The 25,381-nt window shown below is 40.0% G+C and overlaps 3 protein-coding genes across 4 annotated transcripts in view; 2 read left to right on the top strand and 1 right to left on the bottom strand.

Annotated features, from left to right (window-relative positions):
* Nucleotides 1-259, bottom strand: part of LOC130917599 (gastrula zinc finger protein XlCGF57.1-like) — a 34,832-nt gene extending 34,573 nt beyond the window's left edge. The window contains exon 1 of the mRNA XM_057839189.1: nucleotides 186-259. Within this exon, the coding sequence (XP_057695172.1) occupies nucleotides 186-244 (59 nt within the window). The 5' untranslated portion in view covers nucleotides 245-259. The remainder of the gene's footprint in view (nucleotides 1-185) is intronic.
* Nucleotides 260-554: 295 nt separating this feature from the next.
* On the top strand, nucleotides 555-4,629 carry LOC130922119 (gastrula zinc finger protein XlCGF52.1-like). Its single transcript, XM_057846659.1, has 2 exons — nucleotides 555-655; nucleotides 2,361-4,629. Exon 2 carries the CDS (start codon nucleotides 2,429-2,431, stop codon nucleotides 3,632-3,634), a length of 1,206 nt encoding a protein of 401 aa, XP_057702642.1. The 5' UTR covers nucleotides 555-655; nucleotides 2,361-2,428; the 3' UTR covers nucleotides 3,635-4,629.
* Nucleotides 4,630-6,049: 1,420 nt separating this feature from the next.
* On the top strand, nucleotides 6,050-24,305 carry LOC130927731 (piggyBac transposable element-derived protein 4-like). 2 transcript variants are annotated; one of them, XM_057853731.1, is made up of 7 exons: nucleotides 6,050-6,151; nucleotides 10,170-10,292; nucleotides 14,521-14,608; nucleotides 16,907-17,333; nucleotides 21,728-22,736; nucleotides 22,829-23,006; nucleotides 23,122-24,305. In XM_057853731.1, exons 4-7 carry the CDS (start codon nucleotides 16,988-16,990, stop codon nucleotides 23,542-23,544), a joined length of 1,956 nt encoding a protein of 651 aa, XP_057709714.1. In that variant the 5' UTR covers nucleotides 6,050-6,151; nucleotides 10,170-10,292; nucleotides 14,521-14,608; nucleotides 16,907-16,987; the 3' UTR covers nucleotides 23,545-24,305. The 2 variants fall into 2 exon arrangements, with proteins under 2 accessions (XP_057709714.1, XP_057709706.1); XM_057853723.1 differs by lacking the exon at nucleotides 14,521-14,608 and having other exon boundaries at nucleotides 23,122-24,304.
* The last annotated feature ends 1,076 nt before the right edge of the window (nucleotides 24,306-25,381 follow it).

The following is a 25,381-nucleotide window of genomic DNA, read 5'->3' as shown; positions in this document are numbered from 1 at the left end:
ATTAATTTAGTTTTATGAACAGTAGTAATTCATAAATTATTTTATCTCATAGAATTAAAAAAAAAAAAAAAAAAAAAGCAAATATTTTTAATACCTTGTATATATTTAATTCATCAAAGTGAAACAACCTGCTTTAAGTGGAGGCTTTTTGGCAACAGCGTCCTCTCCTGGCCGTTCTTTCTTACCTCGATACACGGTAGTTCTCGTATTCTTCTTTCGTAGTTTTGGGATTATTGGGGGTCATGACTCGCGAGGAAAACTAAAGTAACTGAACCAATGCTTTAAAATGATGCGAGTTTATTGTTATGTTCTTTGATGAAAGAAGTGCAGCGGAAGAAGCACAGTAAAGACCAATCTTTCAACGTATACATTTACAGAAAATGTTCTGAGCTTTCAAAATAAAGTTAGTGATAGATTTAAGACTGAAATCCAGATATGTTATCACATTATTTCAATACTGTTGGTGTCCAGTGAAATGTGAAATAGTGATGGTTCCAGATAGTTAAACAGATTACACTGAAGTCTCAGCGACTGAACGTTTCTACTTCCGGGTCACTACTGACGCAAAATCTGTGTACACTACACAAGGACTTGCAGTTCTTTCATGTTCCCTTCATATCAAACCAAACAAGCTCCTTCAAAACATTCTCATCGGGTAAGTAGCAAAGTAAGAATTTAGTGGACTAAAACATCTCAATTTAGAGCTTAGTGGAAGTCGTTTAGCTTTATGTTGAAGCTTCCCAGGTTTGCTTAACTTAGATTTCCTTAGTTTAGCTCGCTAGCCAAGGCACTGTTACACCTTTCGGTTGCTTTTGCTTAATGCCACTTCTGATTGATAAATTTTGTTTTAAGTGCAGGGTTTCGCTCGGTTAACATTAGAGTGATTACATTCATTTGTGTTTCTCGACTTGTCTTAAAAATCCGACAAAATACTACTGACTGAAGGCCAAGAGTCAGGTGTTCGTATTTTATACGTTTTGATTCCTAAAGAACTCCACGCGTGTAAAGAGTTGCATAGGATATTAATGTATCCACTGTTACTAAGAAAATGTAGACCATCACCAAAATTATTCCAAGCAAGAACCATTAACTCGCCCTAGCTTAGCCACTTCGGAGCCGTGCAATTTACAAGTAACTAATAGACTGCACAGAATTTGTTGAAAGCAGCTCCACCGACGAATTAAACCCCACGCTAACTCGATAATTAAGCCTGATGTAAAAAATTCTCATTTCCCTTTAAACGTAAACTCCTTATTTAGATGTAAACAATACTGTGTGCTTATACAGAACAATGACATTTAGCTTTAAAGTATTAAAGTGCTTTATAGTAGCAAGCAATTAAAAATAAGTAAATAAAATACTGTGCATCTACTGGAGAGTAGCCTTTGAGTATTAAACAATGAAATAAAATACTGCATCATGGTCATGTAGTATTCAAGTATAAAAAAAATAATACTGTTCTTACCACGAACACATATGCGCGCCCACACACGCACACATATTGCAATAAGTATTTTATAGACATGGTGTGGTGAAACCAATTTTTGTGATTGGCTATTTAAAGCAACACTCGGTAACTTTTCAACCTTTATAAAATATTTTCATAACATTTGTGATGATAGCTCTACTGACAACTGTATCACTTTCGTTGGCACTAATTAACTTTTAGGAGGGTGGCAGGAACCCTGACATACAAAAATCTACAAATGTGCTGACTGCTTTACGCCATATGTCACTTCCCCCTTTCCCCATTCATTATAACGACGGAAGTTGATGCCGACACTTTCGCGTGAATTCTGCAAAGAAGACAGAGCAACAAAAGAGACAAAAAGTTTTGTCCGAGGAGAAAATAAAAGGTAACCATGTTAAAGGATACTCAAGAATAAACATTGGCCCAGCTTTCACTCGCTGGCGTGATGAGTGCATCTTCCTCTCCGCCAACCCGTAACTTTAAATGTGGTACCGGCCGGCTCGTTCGACATGAACTAGCTGTAATGAGCTGATAATGCATTCACTTATTTTTTTTAACCTTCAAACATACGTCACAATAATATGCTTCAATTCAGTGCCCATTCGTGGTCCTCCGATTGCGGATTACACATGAGCGTTATTACAGAGTGCCTTACCTTCACTCTTGCTCGCGCGTATAAAAATAGTCGGTAAAATACACCGGAGTAAATTATATGTCCTACTGTAGACTTATTCTTAAAATGGGTGTGCATAATAAAGTGGATTTATTGTATTTACAGCAGAAATGTTTTAGTGTCAGTAGAAAACATGCAACATGAAAATCAGGGCAAAAGCTCGACTTTTGCAAATCACTTGATTTGATTTTTTTTTTTTTAACCACTGTCCCACAGATGTCACTGTAGAAGATCTTCACCGTGAGAAGCACGCTCCCCTCCGCGTTACACAGGAGGAGGCGGCGATGCCGTACATCAAACAGGAGGCACAGCCACAAATCCCCATTATTAAGGAAGAAGAACAGGAAGACGAAATCACCACTTTTCCATTGATTGTCATTGTCAAGAGTGAAGAAGATGAAGGTAAAAGCGAAGAGAGCGGAGCAGCGAAACAATCAAGCGACGGCTCCTTTCAACACCTGACAGCAAAAGGAGAAGGACAATCGCAACCGGACGACTGCTTAGCTCCACTTTCGGACAGCGAGGACATCACATCCCACTCTTCTGACCTAAACACTGATGAAGAGGATAATGACTATGACCAAAATGCTTTAAAATCCTTAAACAAGTCATCATTGAAAAGAGACACAAAAGAATGCAAGGTTGGGGAAGCTTTTCCTTGCTTACATTGCGATAAAACATTTTCTTGGAAGATAGATTTAAAAAAGCATAAGCATACACACACTGAAGAGAAATCTTTTGCCTGCTCCTTTTGTGGGAAAAGATTCTCTCGGAAAGCAGATCTAAACGATCATACTAAAAGGCACACTGGAGAGAAGCGTTTTGCCTGTTCACTTTGTGACAAAAGATACTTCACGAAAGGAAATTTAAACATTCACACAAGAACACACACAAAAGAGAAGCCTTTTGTCTGTACACTTTGCGATAAAGGATTTTCTCAGAAGACTGATTTAGACAGGCATAAGCGTACACACACTGGAGAAAAGCCTTTTGTCTGCACATTTTGTGGTAAAAGATTCACCGATAAGGGAAATTTAAACCAACATGCAAGCACACACACTGGAGAGAAGCCTTTCGCCTGCTCCTTTTGTGAGAAAAGATTTCGACGGAAGTATGCGTTGACAATACACACGCGCAAACATGCTGGAGAAAAGCCTTTTCCCTGCTCAGTTTGTCATCAAAGATTCTCTCGGAAAATAGAACTAAACGATCACACGAGAACGCACACTGCCGAGAAACCTTTTGCCTGCGCACTTTGCGATAAAATATTTTCTCAGAAGACTTATTTAAAAAGGCATACGCGCACACACACTGGAGAAAAGCCATTTGTCTGCAGATGTTGTGGTAAAAGATTCGCTCTGAAGGCAAATTTAAACGCACATGCAAGAACACACACTGGAGAGAAGCCCTTTGCCTGCTCACTTTGTGGTAAAGGATTCGCTCAGAAAGCAAATTTAGTAACGCACGCAAGAAGCCACACTGGGGAATAACTTTTGAATTTCAATGTGTGACAAAATATTCAGATTACTCCCATTTCCACCCATTTACTGTTGAAAAAGTATCTCAATTTACCTATTCAGTTTCCCTTGAGTCTCACCCTCTGTTAACAAGACATCAATTCATGGCTCTGCTCAAGCTGCCTACTGTTTATTAGCCCAAAAGTGTATAATGTAAATATGATACGAGTCATACACGCATGCTTTTTATGGAAAATAATTCTATTTTTTATTTCTGATGGCGATACTGTCTGATGGTAATAATTTTGAGCTGTGGGTCTGGGTCTACACTCACCTAAAGGCCTGCAATTATTTTTATTTTAATTAGAATATTAGAATTATTCAGTTATTTTTTGTTATTTATTTTAACTTAACATTAGATCTGTGTTCCAATTTGCTTATGTTTTGAAAAAAAATTCCTTTTCAATGGGAAAAAGTTTTTTTTAACCCAGATATGTCAAAGTAACACATTTTAGAGCTGTAAATGCAATAACGTGCAACTGTGATATTTTTGCATAAGCTTATCATACCGTCAGAATCTCATACCGGCACATGCCTATTCCTAATAAATCCCTCCAGAAATTGCAGCCACCTTCAAACTCAGCAACACACATCATTGCACGAACGCGTACCGCACACCACATCACCCTTGCCCTCCGTCAACTCCATTGGCTTCTGGTAAAACAAAGAATTGACTATAAGATCCTTTTTACCACTTTCAAAACTACAATTTACAGCCCGGCCCCACTCTACATTTCTGACCTCCTTTGGACCTCCCCCCGATCTTCGCAATATAACTTCTTTGCCACTTTTCAAATCCAGACTGAAAACATATCTGGTCAAATTATCATATCCAGCTTGATTCTGTTCTCGTTTGTGTTATAACTTCTTCACTGTTACTTGGGATTTACTCAGATTTTGTTTTTGTCTATTTGTAGCTTTAAACTCAGTTGTGAAGTGTCCTTGAGTGTCTTGAAAGGTACTTTAAAATAAAATGTACTATTATTTGAAATACTTCGATTTCATTTGTTGTTGTTTGTTTACTTTTCAAACTTTACCTGTATAGTTATAGGGAAGATGTATTTTGTCTTGTGCATTGTAATATTTTCCAATCTGATTCTTTGTACCACGGAGCCCCTAACGGAACATCGACGGAAATAGAATAAATTTTAGCGATCTGGTGAGCACCAGATTGTTTCTAGTGCGCACCAGATACGATCTGGTAAACATTAGAATTTTATATCATTTAAGCTAGCGGACTTTTGCTATGCAAGTTAGCCAATTGCAACAATTGTTTACTAGATAGTTTTTGGTGCACACTACCAGATTGCTTAAATTTATTTTATTTCTGTGGATGTCCCTTTGAGGGCACTGTAATTACTTGTCCTTTTTATTATAACTGTGACATATTAATGTTTATTACTATTTTTTTTTTTTAACTTCCTCCGTAGTGACCCATTTTTAGAGCGCTTCTCTGTTTGATATAAAAATCAACATCGGTCTTTGTCAGTCACGTGCCCAAACTAGCGGACACGGCCCCGTGCGACATTTTGAGTGTACCAAGGATGTAAACAAACCAGAACAGGAGTAGCTCAGTTTATCAAAGACAATGATGAAAGCAAAGACGATTCTCACTGTTCAGTTGTTTACAATACGTGATCACCCAAAATGGCGACTCGACCCACAATGCACTGTAGCTTTTGCAAGCGTTACTTCACCTGACAAAGACCGATTGGAGTGCCAATGGGTATTTCTGTATTTTAAATTCATTATCAATTTAAATTTTTCTAATTATTGTATTAATAAATTCTTTTGTATACTAGAATTCAGAAAAAATACACAATCTAAAATAATTTAAAAAATATATACAAGCAATTATAGTATGTTTATATACAGTAATTTATTTATCAAAGCGATGTTAAACAACCTGCCTCGAGTGACGGCTTCTTGCCAACAGCGACCTCTCCTGGCCGTTCCTTCTTTTCGCCTCGATGTAGTTTTTCGTTGCAATCTTCTCGTATTTTTGGCATAATTAGGTTTAGGTCTCGTGGCTAGCGAGCAAAAGCTCAACTATGTGAGCCTGAGAAGCTTCAATGCTTTAAAATCAGATTATAAGTTTTTTGTTTTGTTCCTTGATGGAAGATGTGCAGCGGAAGCTCTACACTAGAAGAAAGACCATTCTTTCAACGTATACATTTTTGGACAAAGTTGTGAGCCTTAAAAATTGAGTTAGTGATAGTTATGACTCAAATTCGGATATGTTATATTATTTCTGAAATAATATAACATATCCGAATTTGCTTACTACTTTGCTTACTTGCTTATTTCAATATTTTTGGAGTAAGTAGCGATGGTTCCAAACGTTTCAACTGAAGTTTCAGCGCCTGTTCGTTTATACTTCCGGTTCACTCTTGAAGCACGGTCTGCGTCCCCACACGGGATTTTCATTTTGCAGTTCTGTCGTGTACTCTTCTCCTACCTAAGTGAGCTCTTTCAGAGCATTCTCATCGGGTAAGTATCCAAAGTAAGAATTTAGTAGGCTAAAAAGTCCCATCTTAAAGCTGAGTGGAAGTAGTTTGGCTTTATGTTGACGCTTCCCTTACTTTAACTTAGTTTTGTTTAGCTTAGCTGGTTAGCCAAGGTACAGTAACACTTTTCGATTGTTTTGGCTTAACAAAGGGTGACCAAACGTCCTCTTTTGCTCGGACAAGTCCTCTTATTATGTGCTCTCCGGAGCGTCAGCCCGACTTTCATAAATTCATGAAATTGTCCGGTTTTTCTGATTTTTGCCGGAGCAATTTGAAGAGAATCCCTCCGGCCGCTAGGGGGCAGCGCCTGCCTGCGTTGACGTGGCTCCTACTAGTAGGGGCGGGAAAAGGAGTAAATCTTGTTTTTTGTTGGAAGTTTACCCTTTGTTTCATGAGGAATTACCCCCATCAAATGACGGTGGACGAAAGAAGTTCAATAAGGAGTTTTGAGACGTTGCTCCATACACCTTTCTGTAAGTTTATCAGCTGTTAATATCGAAATAGGTGGATCTACTATTCAAGCGAAGTAGGCGATCGCCTTAGGCCCCCAACCAGTAGGGGGGCCCCAACGAGCAAGGAAGGGCTTGGGCCACCGGAGCCAGCAGCACCCCCAACGATTCGTCACGTATAATTATGTCAGCATACCAAACAAATAACAAAACAAAAAAGAAAGCCATTTGAATACTGCATTTATATTATCTCTCCCCCCACACACATGCACTACAATAGACTGTTCCACGACGACGGATTGAGTATCAGTCGCTTAGCTTCATTTAGCGCCGTTTAGCTTCGCTTAGCTCCATTTAGCATTGCTTAGCTCCGCTTAGCTGTTCGTTAGCTTCACTTAGCTCTCCGGCGTTTTTCACGCCACGAAGCTCGCTATTTTTACAGCTCACTTGCTACTTTGCACATCTGCTATCGTTTATTTCGAACACATGAGCAAATGTGCTCTCCGTGAGAGCCAAAGTGCAGTGAGGGAGAAGTTGAGAACAGGCCGCCAATGCCTCTTTTAACTTTCTTCTTCTTCTTCACACCAAACATAAAATACATGACAGCACACCCTGTGGCGAAACCATGCAGTACAGTTCCAATCAGTCATACAATAACACTCAACAACTGGTTAACAGCATTTGCTAGCGGAAAAAAAATCAATCTATTAGTGACACCATAAGCAATGACGAAGAATGTTTTTTTACGGAGTGTAAAGCTTTCGGTTAGTGGTTTAGCGAACGGATCTCCGGTGAACATTTCAAAATAAAAGCACGTCATGTTTGTCATATAAATAACGATTTCTGGAGTTAATCCCACATATTTCAGAATTAATATTATAATATGTTGATTAAATACTACAGAATACAGATTCTACAATAAGAATAGCTTTCAAATGACACTATGACAAATATGATTGGCAATTAATAATTATATAATTATTATACTACTATTATACATAGTAGTATACTATAATCAGGGGTGCACATATTTTTTTTGCCAAGGTTCTCAGAGGAGGACCTGGAGATGTGACTTGGTCCTCATTGAGCTTGAGAGCCGACCTGCCTGAAGCGATAAAATTATGACAAGCTTTATTTAGAACAGATGAACTTTAATTAATTATATTAACAATTAAAGCTTGGTTAACATGAACTGGCACAACAAAATTGCAATTATTACTTTGAAGTGAAATGTAAAGAAATAAACAGGGGGGCGCCTATTTTTTTTGCCTCCCACATTAACTCCAGGCCTTTGTAAAAGTGGGATGTCCGCCTCATAAAAGCTCATTGAACGTGCATGTTTAGCTTTGTGAAATGCGAGCAAAAACACGTTTGTCAGTGCATGGTGCCGTTTTTCATTAACTTCACTCCGCCACTTGTCCATAGGGCGAGTAGGGTCCTGTCTGACATAGATAGTTTGCTTAATTGCCATATGCTCTGTTTTTTTCGTGCTTTTCAAAGTTTGGATGGCTGAAATTCTTAGACCCTACATAAAATGCGCTGCTCTTATCAGCGACATTGGGATACTCACGGCAAATTTTGCACCACATTTCTGTGCGAGCATCATTTGCTTCTAGCCTTTGTACCTCCTACAGCCACTTTTCAGCTAAAGTCCTTTTTTTCGGTAGCGCTGGTGACGTCTCTGTCATCCGTCTGTCTTTTGACGAGGGTGGGGGAACACGGAAATAATTACTCAGTGGGGCCTGCCTTTTTGACATTTTGAGAAGTGATTTTCTCGTGTCCGCCGCAAATACAGTGGTCAGCCATAGGTACGCAAAAGCGTATGGAAGCCGTTGTGGGCCAGTGCGTTTGTCTACGTCCAATAGGCATGCGCGCATGCGGACCACTTATGTGCACCCCTGACTATAATAATAATGCTAGATTTTTCTTTAAGAATTGTTTTGAATAATGTTGGAAAAGCAAAGTCAGTGTTCTGAATCTGTTTACTTTCCATTCTTTTGCACTAGTAAATGCTATCAGCATTTAACCTCATTGTTTATTTGTGATTAATTATTATTTACATGATTATTTGTACTTTAATAAAGAATTTAAGTGTTACAAAATGGTTTTGTGAATTAATAAGCGTCAACAAAAATTTCACTGCTAAATTAGTAAAAAAAAAAAAAAAAAAAAAAAAAAAAAGATTAGTCGACTAATCGTAAAACTACTCTGCTGACTAATCAGAAGAAAATTTGTCGTTGAGGACAGCCCTAGTGTACTGTAACATATTTCCTCCACACCCTTCTCACCTTTTTAACCTCTGACCCATGAAGAGGGCCCCTGGATATGTTCACCTTAGACCCCAAAACCGCCAAGTCCGCCACTGAATGTCGATCACGTGTCTTCTGTTGTATATTGGTTTATATGTGTACACAGAGATGCAGGATATTATATGAGTCTTGTAATTGCTCTGTGTTCATATATTTGGTTGAATGTTAGTATTCTAAGTAGCTCTGTTTCTTATTCTTAGTTTTTTTTTTAACGATTAATACGTATATAATGACAACTGTTGACTTCTGTCGGAGATTTGTACGGGCGTAATCTGTAAAATCCCGTTTGGTGTAGCATCGTTGCGCTGCTCATGATTGTAAATTGATGATTTTGCCTCGGCTCCCGGTACTCGCTAATAGTGTAGCCATCAGTGAGCTCAGCCGCGCTAGGCATTATGGGCAATGTAGTTTTGAACTGTTGCGTTTGGAAACATGCTGGTTGAATAGTCAGTCAGTTTATTTCGGTTATTGATTGTGTACAATCTAGAACAGGGTTCACTAAATCCGGACCTCGGTGCCACTTTTCCTGTCGTGTTTTCCACGTCTCTCTCCCCTAACACACCTGAATCAAATGATTATGTCATCAGCAACCTCTCCAAAAGCCTGATAATGATCCTGATTATTTTGATTCAGGTGTGTTGGAGGAGGGAGACATGGAAAACGCGACAGGAAAAGTAGCACCGAGGTCCGGATTTAGTGAACCCTGATCTAGAACATTGAATGAGAATAAAAATTGAGTGGGAATAACAATTTGTCAACGACAATTGTTGTGATAGTAATTGAAAATAATGTTGAGTTGGCACACAGCCTACTGTGTGTGTGCATTGACTGAACTACATTTCCATGGGTCTGCATTATACTAGTATTATTTTTTTAATCATTATTCGTGTTTTTTTTTTTTTTATTTTTTTTTTTATTTTTTATATTTAAACATTTCCATATCATATATAATATATACTATATGGCAATAGGCCTTTGTTTTATTTTTTATTTTTATTTTTTTTTATAAAACTGAATTTTTCTATCCAGATGGAGGAGGCACAGTTTAAATATATTAAAGAGATATAGGCATCTTTGAGTGAACTTCTTGTAAAATTCAAGTATGTCGAGGCCGGGCCGAGTGTCCTCTTTTTTGGAAATCAAAATATCGTCACCCTGGCTTAACGCCACTTCTAATTTGTACATTTTGCTTTTAGAGTGGGTCGCTTGGTTAACATTAGACGTTTCTCGAATTGTCTTAAAGATGCTCCAAACTACGACTGACAGAAGGCCAACGCAATCCCAAACATCAAGTAAAGACGTGAAAGATAAGGAGAGGAAATCCAGGCCACGACGAGGTACCAACAACCAACCAAAGAAATTGAGGGTAAGATCACGTTAGTTTTTTTGCTTTTTATGCAATTGCTTTGATGTGTCCGTGTTTATTTGTACGTTGATGAAAAATTATGGCAAGGCAAGGCAAGGCAAATTTATTTATGTAGCGCAATTCAACACAAGGCAATTCAAAGTGCTTTACATCACATGAAGACCATAAAAATCACATTTAAATCAACACAACGTAAAAACCAAGACAAATGATCACATCTAATCACAGAATAAAAATAAATAAATAAAAATAAAACAAAAATAAAAATAAAGCAAAAACTACTACTACTAATAATCATTGAAATCAGCAATGGAGATAAGCACAATAGGAATAGAAGGCAGGTAGGTTGAAATATATAGACAGTTATGGATATGCAGTGCCAAACAAAAGCGTTTTTAGCCCTGATTTAAAGGAGCTAACAGTTTGAGCATACTTCAGACGTTCGGGTAACTTGTTCCAGAGGTGAGGAGCATAATAACTAAATGCTGCCTCACCCCTCTTGGTTCTTGTTCTTGGAACATGCAGAAGACCCGTTCCAGACGACCTTAGGGGTCTAGATGTCTCATAGGAATCTAACAAGTCAAGCATGTATTTTGGTCCAAGGCCATTAAGTGTTTTGTAGACGAGCAGTAGTATTTTATAGTCTATCCTTTGACTCACTGGAAGCCAGTGTAGCGATTTCAAAACCGGTGTAATGTGGTCCAGCTTCCTTGTATTTGTGAGGACTCTGGCTGCAGCATTCTGTACTAGCTGCAGCTTCCTGACTGATTTTTTATCAAGACCTGTAAATATACCGTTGCAGTAGTCCAATCTGCTGAAAATGAATGCATGCATAAGTTTTTCCATGTCTTGTTGAGTCAGAAGCCCCTTAATTCTGGTTATATTTTTTAGGTGGTAATAAGCGGATTTAGTGACGGACTTTAGATGGCTATCAAATTTTAGGTCTGAGTCAATAATTACGCCAAGGTTTCTGACTTGATTTGTAGCTGTTAGTGACATTGTGCTAAGTTGGCTGCTTATCTTTGACCTTTCCTTTTTTGGCCCAAAAATGATCACCTCTGTCTTCTCTACATTTAACTGGAGAAAATTCTGGCACATCCATTCATTGATTTGACGAATGCATTTACTCAGGGAGACTAAGGGACTATAATCATGTGGGGACACAGAAATGTACAGTTGTGTGTCATCTGCATAGGCGTGATAGGAGATATCATACTGTTCCATTATCTGAGCTAACGGAAGCATATAGATGTTAAATAAGAGTGGTCCAAGAATTGACCCTTGAGGGACTCCACACGTGAATTTGGTTCGTTCTGACTGATAGTTTCCAATTGACACAAAGAAATCTCTATCATGTAAATAGGATGTGAACCACTGAAGAATAGTGTCAGTAAACCCTACCCACTGTTCCAATCTGCTGAGTAGTATGTTGTGATCAACCGTGTCAAATGCGGCGCTGAGATCCAATAGTAGCAGAACAGATGATTTGCCTGCATCGGTATTCCGACGAATATCATTTAGGACTTTGATAAGCACGGTCTCGGTGCTGTGTTGTGGCCGAAATCCAGACTGAAATGAGTTAAAAAGATTGTTTTGCATCATAAAAGTCTGGATCTGTTCAAACACAGCCCTTTCGATAATTTTCCCCAGGAATGTCAGATTTGATATTGGCCTGTAATTACTAATGGTTGAGGCATCCAGATTAGGTTTTTTTAGGAGAGGTTTTATTACTGCAGTTTTTAAAGTCTGAGGAAACTCTCCTGTTTGGAGGGAAGTATTTATAATCTGAAGTATGTCTGGGGCTATGCAATGAAAAACAGTTTTGAAAAAGTTTGAAGGAAGGATGTCAAGGCAGCATGTTGTGGGCTTTAATTTCGACACAATTTCTGTTAAAGTGGCATAGTCCAGGAGGCTAAACTGTCTAAGATTGACGTGGGGGACATTTTGGGAGGTGTTTAGTGTAACATTTGTTAATCCGGAGTTGCACACAGCCTGTCTAATCTTTAGTACTTTGTGTGTAAAGAATGCTGCGAAATTATTACAGGACACCTCAGATGCCAATTCCTGAGGTATTGATGCTTGTGGGTTTGTCAGTTTGTCAACAACAGAAAATAGTGTGCGAGTATTGTTGGTGTTTCTACTAATGATCTCTGAAAAATATGATTGTCTAGCATTTTTCAGTTCCTGGTTGTATTTGCGAAGACTCTCTTTGTAGATATCATAAAAAACTAGGAGTTTGTTTTTTCGCCATCTGCGTTCTGCTCGTCTACAAACTTGTTTTTGTTTTATAGCTAGTGTGGCATTTCTCCAGGGTGACCTCTTCTTTCTTGACAAAGTTTTTGTCTTAATCGGGGCAATAGTGTCCATTACAGTCATCACACTGGAACTGAAACTATTTACAAGTTCTTCCACTGGAGCTATTGTAGAGGTTAATGATGAGGCATAGGCCTGTGTGAATAACGCACATGTGTTATCACTTATGTAACGCTTCCTAATCACCTCTGTTTCCCTTTTCAGAGGATGGACAGGGGTGGTCATTTTAAACATAATGCAGTAGTGATCAGACAGAGCAACATCATTCACTGTGACCTCAGAGATGTTAAGACCTTTGGATATTATTAAGTCCAGTATGTGCCCTCTGTTATGTGTTGGAACTGTGACATGCTGAGATAAACCAAATGTATCCAAAATATTTAAAAGCTCTCTAGCACATCCTTCTTCAGGATTATCAACATGAATGTTAAAGTCACCCACTAAAACAACACAATCAAAGTCCATGCAGACGGAAGACAGTATTTTGGTAAGCTCATCAAAAAACATTGTGTTATACTTCGGTGGTCTGTAAATTGTTACCAAGGCAGCTCTGCAAGGGCTTTTTAGCTGAATGACAATATATTCAAAGGAATCAAACTGACCACATGAAATATTCGTGCATTGAAAACTGTCCCTGATCAGACTGGCAACCCCACCTCCTTTCTTATGGGTTCTTGGAGCACTAAAGAAATTGAAGTTTGTGGGGGTTGCCTCAATCAGAACTGTCGAACTCTTATCTTGATCTAACCAAGTTTCTGTTAGGAACAACATGTCAAGGTTATGTTTGCTGATAAAATCATTAATTAAGAAAGATTTGCCAGCTAAATATCTAATATTTAGCAGAGCCAATTGGAGATGCCAGACTGGATTCACTGGTGAGTTTTGGGAGTGACTTACTATGCTTAACAGGTTGGCAGAGTTGATTGAACGTTTTTTATTTCTCACCAGTCTAGCCCTTTTTTTGTTGTTTATCACCACTGGGATTGTTGAGCATACATACTGTACTCCATAAGGCCCCGGCTTTTGCTGGGACAGAACAGTCTTTGTAATGTTGTCACAGCCTGGACCCGGTGCACATCATATTGGTGCACCGGGCAGTTTACATGGCGACTCTGCGACACAAAGACGCAATGACTGAGTAGCGGAATGGCCTCGCGTTCATATGGTGTCGGCGAAGACGAAAAATTCTGAATCCTGCCTCCAAAGTGGAAGAATTCGATTGCGGGGGATTGAGGGGGGCTTGCTCCGCATGCATATCAAAGGCTCCCACGACGCGAGACTGCGCCGATAACGTCAGCACTCGTACACGTCACATTGGGCGTGCGCAGCGGTGCTACTAAACATTAAAAACGGCAAATATGGCGGAATGTCTGCTTTAATTTACTGTTTTAAAGGGTATGAAAACGCAAAGGGGGTGTGAGACATCAATAGAACCGTTATGTGCCAAGATAACAAATATTGATAAAGTTAACAAAAAAATCAATCACATTAATGAGCAATTATCGAAAATAGATCGAAAATGACGAATATTTCCGAAAGTGTTCCGGAAACAGCCGAATGGGGCGGAGACGTCATAACAAGGAAACAAAAGGTCGAGGCAGGTGCCATCGTTGTTTATCGACGAGAGAGTTGCGTTCGTGTTTTATCAAAAAAATCGCTAAAATGGTTCAAACCTGTCATGCTATGTGGTTTACAAATAGACATTTGTCGCAATGTAGTACCCATGAGTGCCCGAACGCGAGAAAAAGAGCTGGACTACGCAGACAATGAGTAAAGTTCGTCAGTGCTAAGAGGGCTAATTTTGCAGACCCAGCCTCCGGCACAGTTTTGTGTGGTGCGCATTTTACACCTGAAAGCTATACAAACTATGGGCAAATGAAATCAGGTTTTGCTAAGAAATTGCTGCTGAAAGCAGATGCGGTGTCCGGTGAAAGAGGACGATGACTGGCTCTGATGAGACCACCTCACCACCCCAGGCAAAGCAAAGGAGGGAAATGGCCAGAGTGAGTACTCTTTTATAATAAAAAACATATCACGCATTGGATATAGGACTGGACACATGTATAAATTATCGCTCGTAAAATATATAGAACAAATCCTCTAATCCCATTCATATTTGTGTCGGTTGGCAGAGCGAAACCGATGATAGCATATTAAATGATAATTATTCTATACATTATTTTGCGGTCACGGTGTGTCAGCTTCACAAAAAGAAATGCAAAACAAACCATTCGGTGATTCTGTTGCCGCCGGTGTTTCATCAGTGTGATTGCTCCCCTCAATGATCCTTTCATTAGGCTGCATTGGCTTTCGTTTGGGCTCAAATTGATAACCCAAAACACCAAAGAAAGGTTCATAACTCTCCTCGTCATCATTAGAAGAATGTTAGTTACGTCGGATTCGTCGCTGCAAATAGAAACAAAATTGTCCGCCATCATCGCCGCCATTCAGTACTAACCACTGAGCCGGTTGTTTCCCTATAGTGACGTCATGCACACAATATGCTAGATTTCCGGCATTTCGGGGGCGGGTTCTTTTAGCTTGACAATCGACCTCATTTCTATCATTTTCTTGGTGTTGCGATGTGTGTAATTACACGAAGTGGCATGATATGAATTCAAAAGGCATGCGTTGATGGATAAATGATTGAATATTAGCATTTCCCCAGGTGTTGTCATACCCTTTAATAATATTTTTTAATTAAATATGTTGAATGTTTCCATTTTTGTGTCTTTTTGAACAAAAGAAAAATGCCATTGCTTCGAGTGGACGGGCATATTTTTTTCCCGGGCTGAGGGAGCTTGGTGGGAGACAAAGTGCATCATTTGCTGTCTCCCTATAAATCTGCACTGCCCCCGAGGGCCTGGCATGAATACTACATCGTTTTCATGCGTTTACCATGTAAAAGGCCCATTAGTGTTCCAAAATGTTTATGTGAATTAATAAGCATCAACAAAAATGTAACTGATAAATTAGTAAAAATAAATTTTTTAAAAAGTATTAGATTAGTTGACTAATCGTAAAAATAATCAGGTGACTAATCGGGAGAAAATTAGTCATTTGGGACATGGCTTGGTTTGAGCAGTTAGATCTGTTAATTTCGTTTTTTTATTGGCATGGTCTAAACACGTCTTTCTCATTGCCTGCCTTTGAGAGTGCTCTTCTTTCAGTGCCATCGATGGCGGTAGATGTTCGTTCATTCACCCCTCCGGTTAAAATGAATTGGACGTCTGGCGCCGTCAGTGGCAGCCAATGAGTTGACAATTCTAACTACAGTGATACCTCAGCTCACGAACATAATTGGTTCCCAGAAAGTGTGTGTAAGGCAAAAAGTTCGTCTTCCGAACATTTATTTCCCATAAGAAACCATTAAAATGAGAATAATCCGTTCCCAGGTCCCCATAAAACATAAATTTCTGCTAAATAAGCCTTAAAACTACACAAAAATATACCTTATTTTATGTATAATAAATGTGCTATTGTATTATAATTAAAGAAATAAACTGTACTGTATAATAAAGTCGTTTTATTTACCTTTGTGATGGTAGTTGATGGCTTGATGGAATGGAGTGGGAGGAGGAGGGAGGGAGGGAGTTACTGTTTGGAAGGAGAGTGTTACGGGCAAAGTGCGCAGTTAGCGTAGACTCCAGTGCTGTGCCCCCCACATGCTTTTGGTTGTTAATAAAAGTGCCCACAAAAAGCCATCCGACGCCTCTGGGTGTTTGTATGCACGCCGCCACATTTCTGGAGAGGAAATCGGGCGAACCGAAGACAACCGACGACAACGAGCCAACGTGACTCGCCAATTACCAGTCGAGGGCGAATTGGTAACACGAGTCACCTTCCATAAGGACTGTAGGTAACTCTTTTTCGGTCCCATAATAGCAAAAGTACACTCAATATGGTCCAAAATGTCTATCAAACACAAACCACGTCCGCACTCAACGAAAGGGAGGGGACGAACTGGGACGCCGTGAGCGTGCGTCAGCTTCTCGTGGCGCTGTTCGACCGCATGGTTTGGTTCGTCCGCCGAAAACTAGTTCGTCAGCAGAGACTATATGCTCGCGAATTTAATGTTCTTGAGGCGAAAAGTTCGTGAGCTTAAGCGTTCGTGAGCTGAGGTATCACTGTATAATCATCCACGGCAATGCAAGAGTTGATTTAAAATGGGTTTACGCAGTAAAGTGTATTTACTGTATTTTCAGCTGAAAGGTTCTTAGTGTCGGTAGAAACTATGAAACATGAAAATCAGGGCAAATGGCCGACTTTGGCAAATCACAGGATTTTTTTGTTTTACCCAGCGTCACGCTTAGGTCACTGTAGAAGATCTTCACCCGGAGAAGCACAATCCCCTCCAAGTTAAACAGGAGGAGGAGCCCGAGATGCCGTACATCAATCAGGAGGCGGCGCCAGAGACCGTCTACATTAAAGAAGAAGAACAGGATGATGAAATTCCCAAGTTTCCAGTGACTTTCAGTGTGAACAGTGAAGAAGATGAAGGTCCTTGTGGAGCAGCGAAACAATCGAGCGACGGGTTGTTTCAATATCTGACAACAAAAGAAGAGGGACAGTCGCAACTGGACGAGCTGTTAGCTCCATTTTTGGACAGCGACGACATTACATCAGACTCAGACTTTAACACTGATGAAGAGGATGATAACTTTGACAACAATGCTTTGAAATCCTTCAACGAGCCATCTTTGAAAAGCGACACAAAAGACGGCGCAGGTGGGAAACCTTTTCTTTGCTTACAGTGCGATAAACTTAAACTTAAAAATACACATTCGTACACACACTGAAGGGAAGTCTTTTGCCTACTCCTTTTGCGGGAAAAGATATATTCAGAGGTTTGAGTTGATAATACACACGCGAAAACACACTTGAGAAAAGCCTTTTACCTGCTCCATTTGCCTCAAAAGATTATCTTGGAAGGCAGAACTCAACTATCACACTAAAACACACTCTGGAGAGAAGCCTTTTCCCTGCAATATTCTTGCAAAAGATTTAACTCATCTGCATATTCCTAAATTTGTAGTGCCTTATTATCTGTATGCTTTCAGTTGAACAGATAGCGCAGATCCACCAAACCTTCACAATGAAAACCATCCATATATCAGTACATAACTGAATCCCCGTCAATTAACCAAACATAAAAAATAGAATCAATTTTCTTTCTTTAAAAAATTTTTTTTTAAAATACTATCCCAGAGTTCAAAAAACAACAACAACCCTATAGGTATACAATAATGATGATGATGATGATATCCCTCTTTTAGCCATGCTTACAAATCAAAGCATGGCTATTTATAACTCATCGCTATTAGCTTTAACACCACGAGTTTACGTAAAAGCAAAAGGCATTGTAATGAAAAATCCAAACAATCATTATAAATATACATCAACTTGCAAGGTAAACCCAAATATCCAAACAAAACTAAAAGCTCCCTCTTTGTAACCTAGAAAATAAAATATCATTTTAAAGGTATTAATTTCCTTGTAAATTCATCATCAATATCATACCTTACAAAAACAAAATGGGCGTATCCTTTTGAGGCAAATCATTACCAACATTAACAAAACTAATCAGAATCCATTTGAAGTTGCCTTTCTGGCACTCTAGATCACCGTGTAATCAAATGAAAACATCCAACCAGATGTACGATTTAAACAATAAAATAGATAAGAAAAACTGGTGACAAATTCAAAAACGAAGAAAAGATAGCAAGTCCGACCAGGCTACTTTTAAGTCTGGATTGAAAAGGCGAAGAGAGTCAGTTTTTCTAAGGTCAAATGGCAACGAATTCCAGAGCTGACCGGCTCAATGCCCTTCCCCCGTGTAGCCGTAGGTCTGATGAAGCAAGGGTCCTATGGCCTTGAATGAAAAGGACCAGGCTTAGAATTCCTCCAAGCCGGGACATCATGATACATGGGAACAAAGTTTTATGGGAGTGAAACACCGCAGCTCTTCTTCAGGGATGGGTCCGAGACTTTTGGGTGCACTGTCAGCCTTTTACATTATTTTTTTATGGGACATTAGGATACCACCTGGTCCCAGTCAAGTCAGAGATTTTTCCGCCCGAATGGGAACTCAACCTCTACTGTATGATGTCATCAGAGAGAGTCTACTGACACATGTAGGACCCTGGTATGTCGCTAGGCGGAGAAATAGCCTGGCCTTATGGGGTCTTTGCCAGTCTGGTAGCGGGGATATGGTACAGCCAGCCGGGCTTCAGTCCAGTTGGAGTCCACCGAGAGTCTTTTAAGGGAGGCCTGCTAAGGTCATCATGGCTCAAGCTAGCTTTGGTTCACTTCCCCACCTATGGAGAAATCGGTTTAGATGACTTAACTAAGTCCTTGCCTGATCTCAAATTTGAACGCCGCAATGCAAGGCATATCAAATAAAAATAGCTTCTATGAATTCCAAATTAAAATTACCACAAAATAAACAAAAAATCAGGTCTACCAAAGTTGCAAAAGAAAAAGTAAGATATCAAATGAAAATTAGCTTCAAAAATTAGTTTTACAAAAGTGCAAAAGAAAAAGAAATCATTTGAAACTTAGCTTCAAAGTTCAGAAAATGAAAAGCCAAAAACTAAGAAATTAAGAATAAACTCAGAAACCGAAAAATCAAAAGTACTAGCTATTGGCCAAACAAAAGTATTCGAGCAAAAATGAAAAATCATAAGTACTTGCTATTAGCCAAACAAAAGTACTTGAGCCTCAGTTTATCAAAACCATCTGAGCTTCATAAATAAAAACAGAAAATCAAAAGTGAAAAAGTAAAAATTAGTCTTATTCTGGGAAAGTTGTTCTCTCCAATGTAAATTTGAAATCACAATAAGCCGTTCGAAAAAGCAATCAACCCATATGTAAATTCATTGATATTATATTTACATAGGTTAGGAAATACAGTAACTCATATACCATTACCATTCTTACATGATTATAAATTTCACAATTTTCCCAGAATAATGTAATTTGGCGTAATACCAAATAAAGTATATTTCCTCTCTCAAATTTGTCAATTAAATTTGCTGTGGCCTCTCTCAACGAAACAGGCCACTTATTTCCCACTATAATTTCATTACAACAGAATTGACATAAATTGGATTTCTCTTCACATCCCAGATTCCGAAATTAATAAAAATGTTTTTCCCACTCTTTAGGTCACATATTCATACATGCGAGCGCTCGTGCATGCACGCATGCGCTCGTTCACGCGCGTCACCTGCATTGCTTTGCAGGAAAATTGAATTCCGTAAGTTCTTACTGAAGTTTAGCGTCATTTGAAATCATGCAGTTGTGTGCATGTCCACACATGCAAGTTGCTGGTGTTATTATTTGAAATCATGCTCTTTCATTGGTCAAGGCACCAGCCGCCGTGCTTCAAATAACTAGGATCGAAGGGTACCACCGTGGGAAAGGCAGCTCACCGCCCCCCAAAGGGGGGGAGCACTTTTTTTTTTTTTTTTAATAATTTTTAAGTCTTATTGGCTCGTGAACTTTTCAGTAAAGTATATACAGTGGGGTAAATAAGTATTCAGTCAACCATCAATTGTGCAAGTTCTACTTGAAAAGATTAGAGAGGCCTGTAATTGTCAACATGGCTAAACCTCAACCATGAGAGACAGAATGTGGGGGAAATAAACAAAATCACATTGTTTGATTTTTAAAGAATTTATTTGCAAATCATGGTGGATAATAAGTATTTGGTCAATGCCAAAAGTTCATATCAATACTTTGTTATGTACGCTTTGTTGGCAAAAACGGAGGCCAAACGTTTTCTGTAACTCTTCACTCTTCGCTTGGTGTAAAGAAATCAACTGTGGAAAAAGTTTTTAGAAAATGGAAGACATACAAGACCACTGATAATTTCCCTCGATCTGGGGCTCGATGCAAGACCTCACCCCGTGGCATCAAAATGATAAGAATGGTGAGCAAAAATCCCAGAAGCACACAAAGGGACCTAGTGAATGACCTACAGAGAGCTGGGACCACAGTAACAAAGGCTACTATCAGTAACACAATGCGCCGCCAGGGACTCAAATCCTGCATTGCCAGACGTGTCCCCCTGCTGAAGCCAGTACACGTCCAGGACCGTCTGCGGTTCGCTAGAGAGCATTTGGATGATCCAGAAGAGGACTGGGAGAATGTGTTATGGTCAGATGAAACCAAAATAGAACTTTTTGGTAGAAACACAGGTTCTCGTGTTTGGAGGAGAAAGAATACTGAATCGCATCCGAAGAACACCATACCAACTGTGAAGCATGGGGGTGGAAACGTCATGCTTTGGGGCTGTTTTTCTGCAAAGGGACCAGGACGACTGATCTGTGTAACGGAAAGAATGAATGGGGCCATGTATCGAGAGATTTTGAGTGAAACTCTCCTTCCATCAGCAAGGGCATTAAAGATGAGACGTGGCTTGGACTTTCAGCCTGACAATGATCCCAAACACACAGCCAGGGCAACAAAGGAGTGGCTTCGTAAGAAGCATTTCAAGGTCCTGGAGTGGCATAGCCAGTCTCCAGATCTCAACCCCATAGAAAATCTGTGAAGCGAGTTGAAAGTCCGTGTTGCCCAACGACAGCCCCAAAACATCACTGTTGTAGAGGAGATCTGCATGGAGGAATGGGCCAAAATACCAATAACAGTGTGTGAAAAGCTTGTGAAGAGTTACAGAAAACGTTTGGCCTCCGTTATTGCCAACAAAGGGTACATAACAAAGTATTGAGATGAACTTTTGGTATTGGCCAAATACTTATTTTCCACCATGATTTGCAAATAAATTCTTTAAAAATCAACCAATGTGATTTTCTGTTTTTTTTTTCCCCCACATTCTTTCTCATGGTTGAGGTTTACCCATGTTGACAATTACAGGCCTCTCTAAAATTTTCAAGTGGGAGAACTTGCACAATTAGTGGTTGACTAAATACTTATTTGCCCCAGTGTATATAATAGGGTCGACTGCCATGGGGACTTTTTTTCCAACTGATTTCGCGAAGCAGGATGGAACGTACACTGATGGAGGACGAGGCGAGCTGACTGATTTTGGAGGATGTGGAAGAATCTTTTTCTGAATTGTAAGATTACTCTGACTCAGATGACTATTTTTTTTCCGACAGGCCAGCCTGGCGAGGACAGTGACGAAGGTGGGAATTGGGAGGAGGATGTGGATGACGACGAAAGTCAAAATGAGGAGCAGGAAGAGGAGGAGGAGCACGCTCAAGGGGACGACGACGAACGATTATGGAGGTCCATAAACAAAAAAATAATTTGGTCTCCCACCCACGAGATGTCCCGGGATTTTGTCCCGCCGACACTTCCCTCTCCCGGACCGACGAAGTACGCGATCTCTAGAATTAGCAGCCCAATCACGGCATTTGATTTATTTTTTCCCGACAATATCATGGATCACATTTTGAAAATGACGAACCTGCAAGGGTGCAGGGCTATTACGGGCTGGACCAAGCTAACCGCGCAGGAGCTGCGTGCGTATTTAGGACTGCTCATTCTTGCAGGGATGTACCGGTCCAGAAACGAATCAACGCTCAGCCTGTGGGACAAAGACCTCGGCAGACCGATCTTTGTCCAAACAATGTCGCACGGCAGATTTGGCCAGATAAACCGTGCGCTAAGGTTCGATGACAAGCTGCTCCGGCCACGACGTCACCACAGTGACAAGCTCTCGCCCATTAGTGACATCTGGATCAAGTGGAATGACATCCTCCCCAAGCTCTACAGCCCTGGAAGAGACATTTGCGTGGACGAGCAGATGGTGTCATTCAGAGGCCGCTGCTCGTTCAAGCAGTATATGCCATCCAAGTCGGTGAAATATGGAATCAAGGTGTGGGCGCTTTGTGACGTGGAGACTTCCTATGCGTTGAAACTGGAGGTATACACGGGAAAGCCTCCAGGGGACACGCGCACCTCAAATGTGGGCATGGGCGTGGTGCTGCGCCTGTGTGATTCTTTCGAAGGGCACACTGTCACGACCGACAACTTCTTCACTTCTTTCCCACTGGCCGAAGAATTGAAAAAGAAAAAAATTGCATTGGTCGGCACCCTGAGAAAGAACAAAGGGGAGCTTCCTCCAGCACTCCTTAGAATAACCTGCAGGCAGCCACTCTCAAGGTGAGATTTCTTTTTATGTTGTATTCTCATTTGGCCTTTGAATTTCTATGAAAAGTGCTACATAAATAAATGTTTTTGTTATTTCATTCCAGCTTGTTTGCATTCACAAAAAATATGGCCCTCGTGTCATATGTCCCGAAAAGAGCGGAAAATTTTCTGGTGCTGAGTACGAGGCACCGCACGCCAGATGTTCCAGAGGGAGCACTCAAGAAGCCACAAATTATTCTGGACTACAATAGATGCAAAGGAGCGGTTGACCACTTGGACCAGGTAAGAATAAGTACTTTTTTTTATGGTCAAAGCTTTCTACCAAAGCTAACTTGTCGTCTATGTTATCTGATTTTGTTTGTTTTTTTTGTGTTTGTTTTTTTTGTCTTCTTTGCAGGTCTGTGGAGCTTACTCCTGTCGTCGGCGGGCACTGAGGTGGCCCATGTGTCTGTTCCACTACATGGTGGACATTTCTGCCTACAACGCTTTTGTGTTGTTCAGTAATGTGAAGCCGGATTGGAGCCGCGCAAAGCTGTTTCGGCGACGGCTGTTTTTACTGGAGGTGGCCAAGGCCCTGGTCACGCCAGAAATCACACGCAGACAGAGGTGGAGGTCAGAGCAGCGAGTAGAAAGCCTGGCTGACCAGCCAGCTGTGGCTCCACTGCCAGGTCCAGCAACACATGTGGCCCCACCAAAGCCCCATCTGAAGCGGAAGCAGTGTGGGCTGTGCACTGAGAAATTGCAGGCTTCACACTCATGTGTGAAGTGTGGTGTTGCTATATGCAACAAACATACAAAGAGGGCATGTTGGAATTGTTAGTAGTTTATTATTATAGTAGTTAGTGGTTTATTGTTCCTATTGTTGTTGTTATTTTGAATAAATTTTTCCATTTGTATTAAAAAAATGACTGAGTTATCACCCTTAAAAGTAGCAATTACATATTATGTAAATTCAACACACAAAGGGTATTTTCAGTGTTCTATGCATATTTTTGTTGTTGTGACTTATTGCCTTTTTCAAAGCTCCAATTATGTCATATGACATATTTGAAATTACTTTATTTTTATATATAAATTAGAGCTGTCAAATGTATTGCATTAACGGGCGGTAATTTTAAAAATTAATCACGTTAAAATATTTGACGCAGTTAACGCATGCACGGAATGACCCGTTCATGCGTTGCTTCATACAGTTTACAATGACGCCGTTTTAGCACACTGAGAGCGAAAAGGCAGAGAAATGCGAGTGGACACAGGCGTTCATTGGACCGCGCGTTTTATTGGCTTAATCTTTGACAGCTACGACTAACAGTCATGGTTGCCCAACTTCCCATCATGCATTTGGGCGAAGCAGGAAACATTCTCTTTCTTAACATGCCTAATTGAACCAAACGCAGAACATACTGTATATCATTTGCAGCCACCACTGACAGTCATGGTTGCCCAACTTCCCATCATGCATTTGGGCAGAGCAGGAGAAGTTCTTAATATAAAATTACTATAACTTGTACTCAAATTTATCTTTTAAGAACTACAAGTTATTATATATTATATATTATAAGTTATTATTAGTTACTATACGTGGACCCCTTTAACAGAAAGAATGTTATAAATGTTAATGGCATCTTGTGGATGTATTGTTATGATTAAAAAAAATAGGCGGCACCGTGGCTGAGTGGTTAGCACGTCTGCCTCACAGTTCTGAGATCAAGGGTTCAATCCCGGGCTTCGGCCTTCCTGTGTGGAGTTTGCATGTTCTACCCGTGCCTGCGTGGGTTTCCTCTGGGAACTCTGGTTTCCTCCCACATCCCAAAAGACATGCATGGTAGGCTGATTGAACACTCAATGTCCGTAGGTATGAGTGTGTGCGTGAATGGTTGTGTCTCCTTGTGCCCTGCGATTGGCTGGCAACCAGTGCAGAGTGTCCCCTGCCTACTGCCCATAGTTAGCTGGGATAGGCTCCACCACCTCCGCAACCCTCATGAGGAAAAGCGGCATGGAAAATGAATGAATGAATAAACAAAATACAGTACCTATGTTGAATCTTTATGTCCCTCTTGTGTCTTATCTTTCCGTTCCAACAACAATTTACAGAAAAATAAGGCATATTTTAGAGATGGTTTGAATTGCGATTAATTACGATTAGTTATTTTTTGTGATTAACTCGATTAAAAATTTTGTTTGACAAGCCCTAATATAAATACAGCACAGTTAGTTGTCTTCATAGCCCATTCTTTGGGTTTGTGTGATCCTAAGTGGGGTGATTAAAAAAATAAATAAATAAAACTACATATGTATGGATAGGTCTGATGCCAATGAAGTTTGAGTGGTTAACGGAAAAAAAATATTTAAAAAATGACTTGGTTATCACCCTTCAAAGTAGCAGTTACATATTTTGGAAATTGAACTTTCCCGCATTTAAAAAAAAAATCATGGCATGAGGGTAAAAAGACACTCAAGCAGACACACAGAAGGGAAACCTTTCGCCTGCACATTTTGCGAGAAAAGATTTTCTCAGAAGACTCATTTAGAAAAGCATACGCGTATACACATTAGAGCAGGTGTCAGCAACCCTGGTCTTCGAGTGCCACTATCCAGCTTGTTTTCCATGCCTCCCTCCTTTAATACACCTGGATAGAATAATCATGATCGTTATC

This window comes from Corythoichthys intestinalis, chromosome 1, assembly GCF_030265065.1.
Source record: "Corythoichthys intestinalis isolate RoL2023-P3 chromosome 1, ASM3026506v1, whole genome shotgun sequence".
NCBI lineage: Eukaryota > Metazoa > Chordata > Actinopteri > Syngnathiformes > Syngnathidae > Corythoichthys > Corythoichthys intestinalis.
Note: the sequence above shows the minus strand (reverse complement) of the source record. Positions and strands in the feature narration are given on the sequence as shown.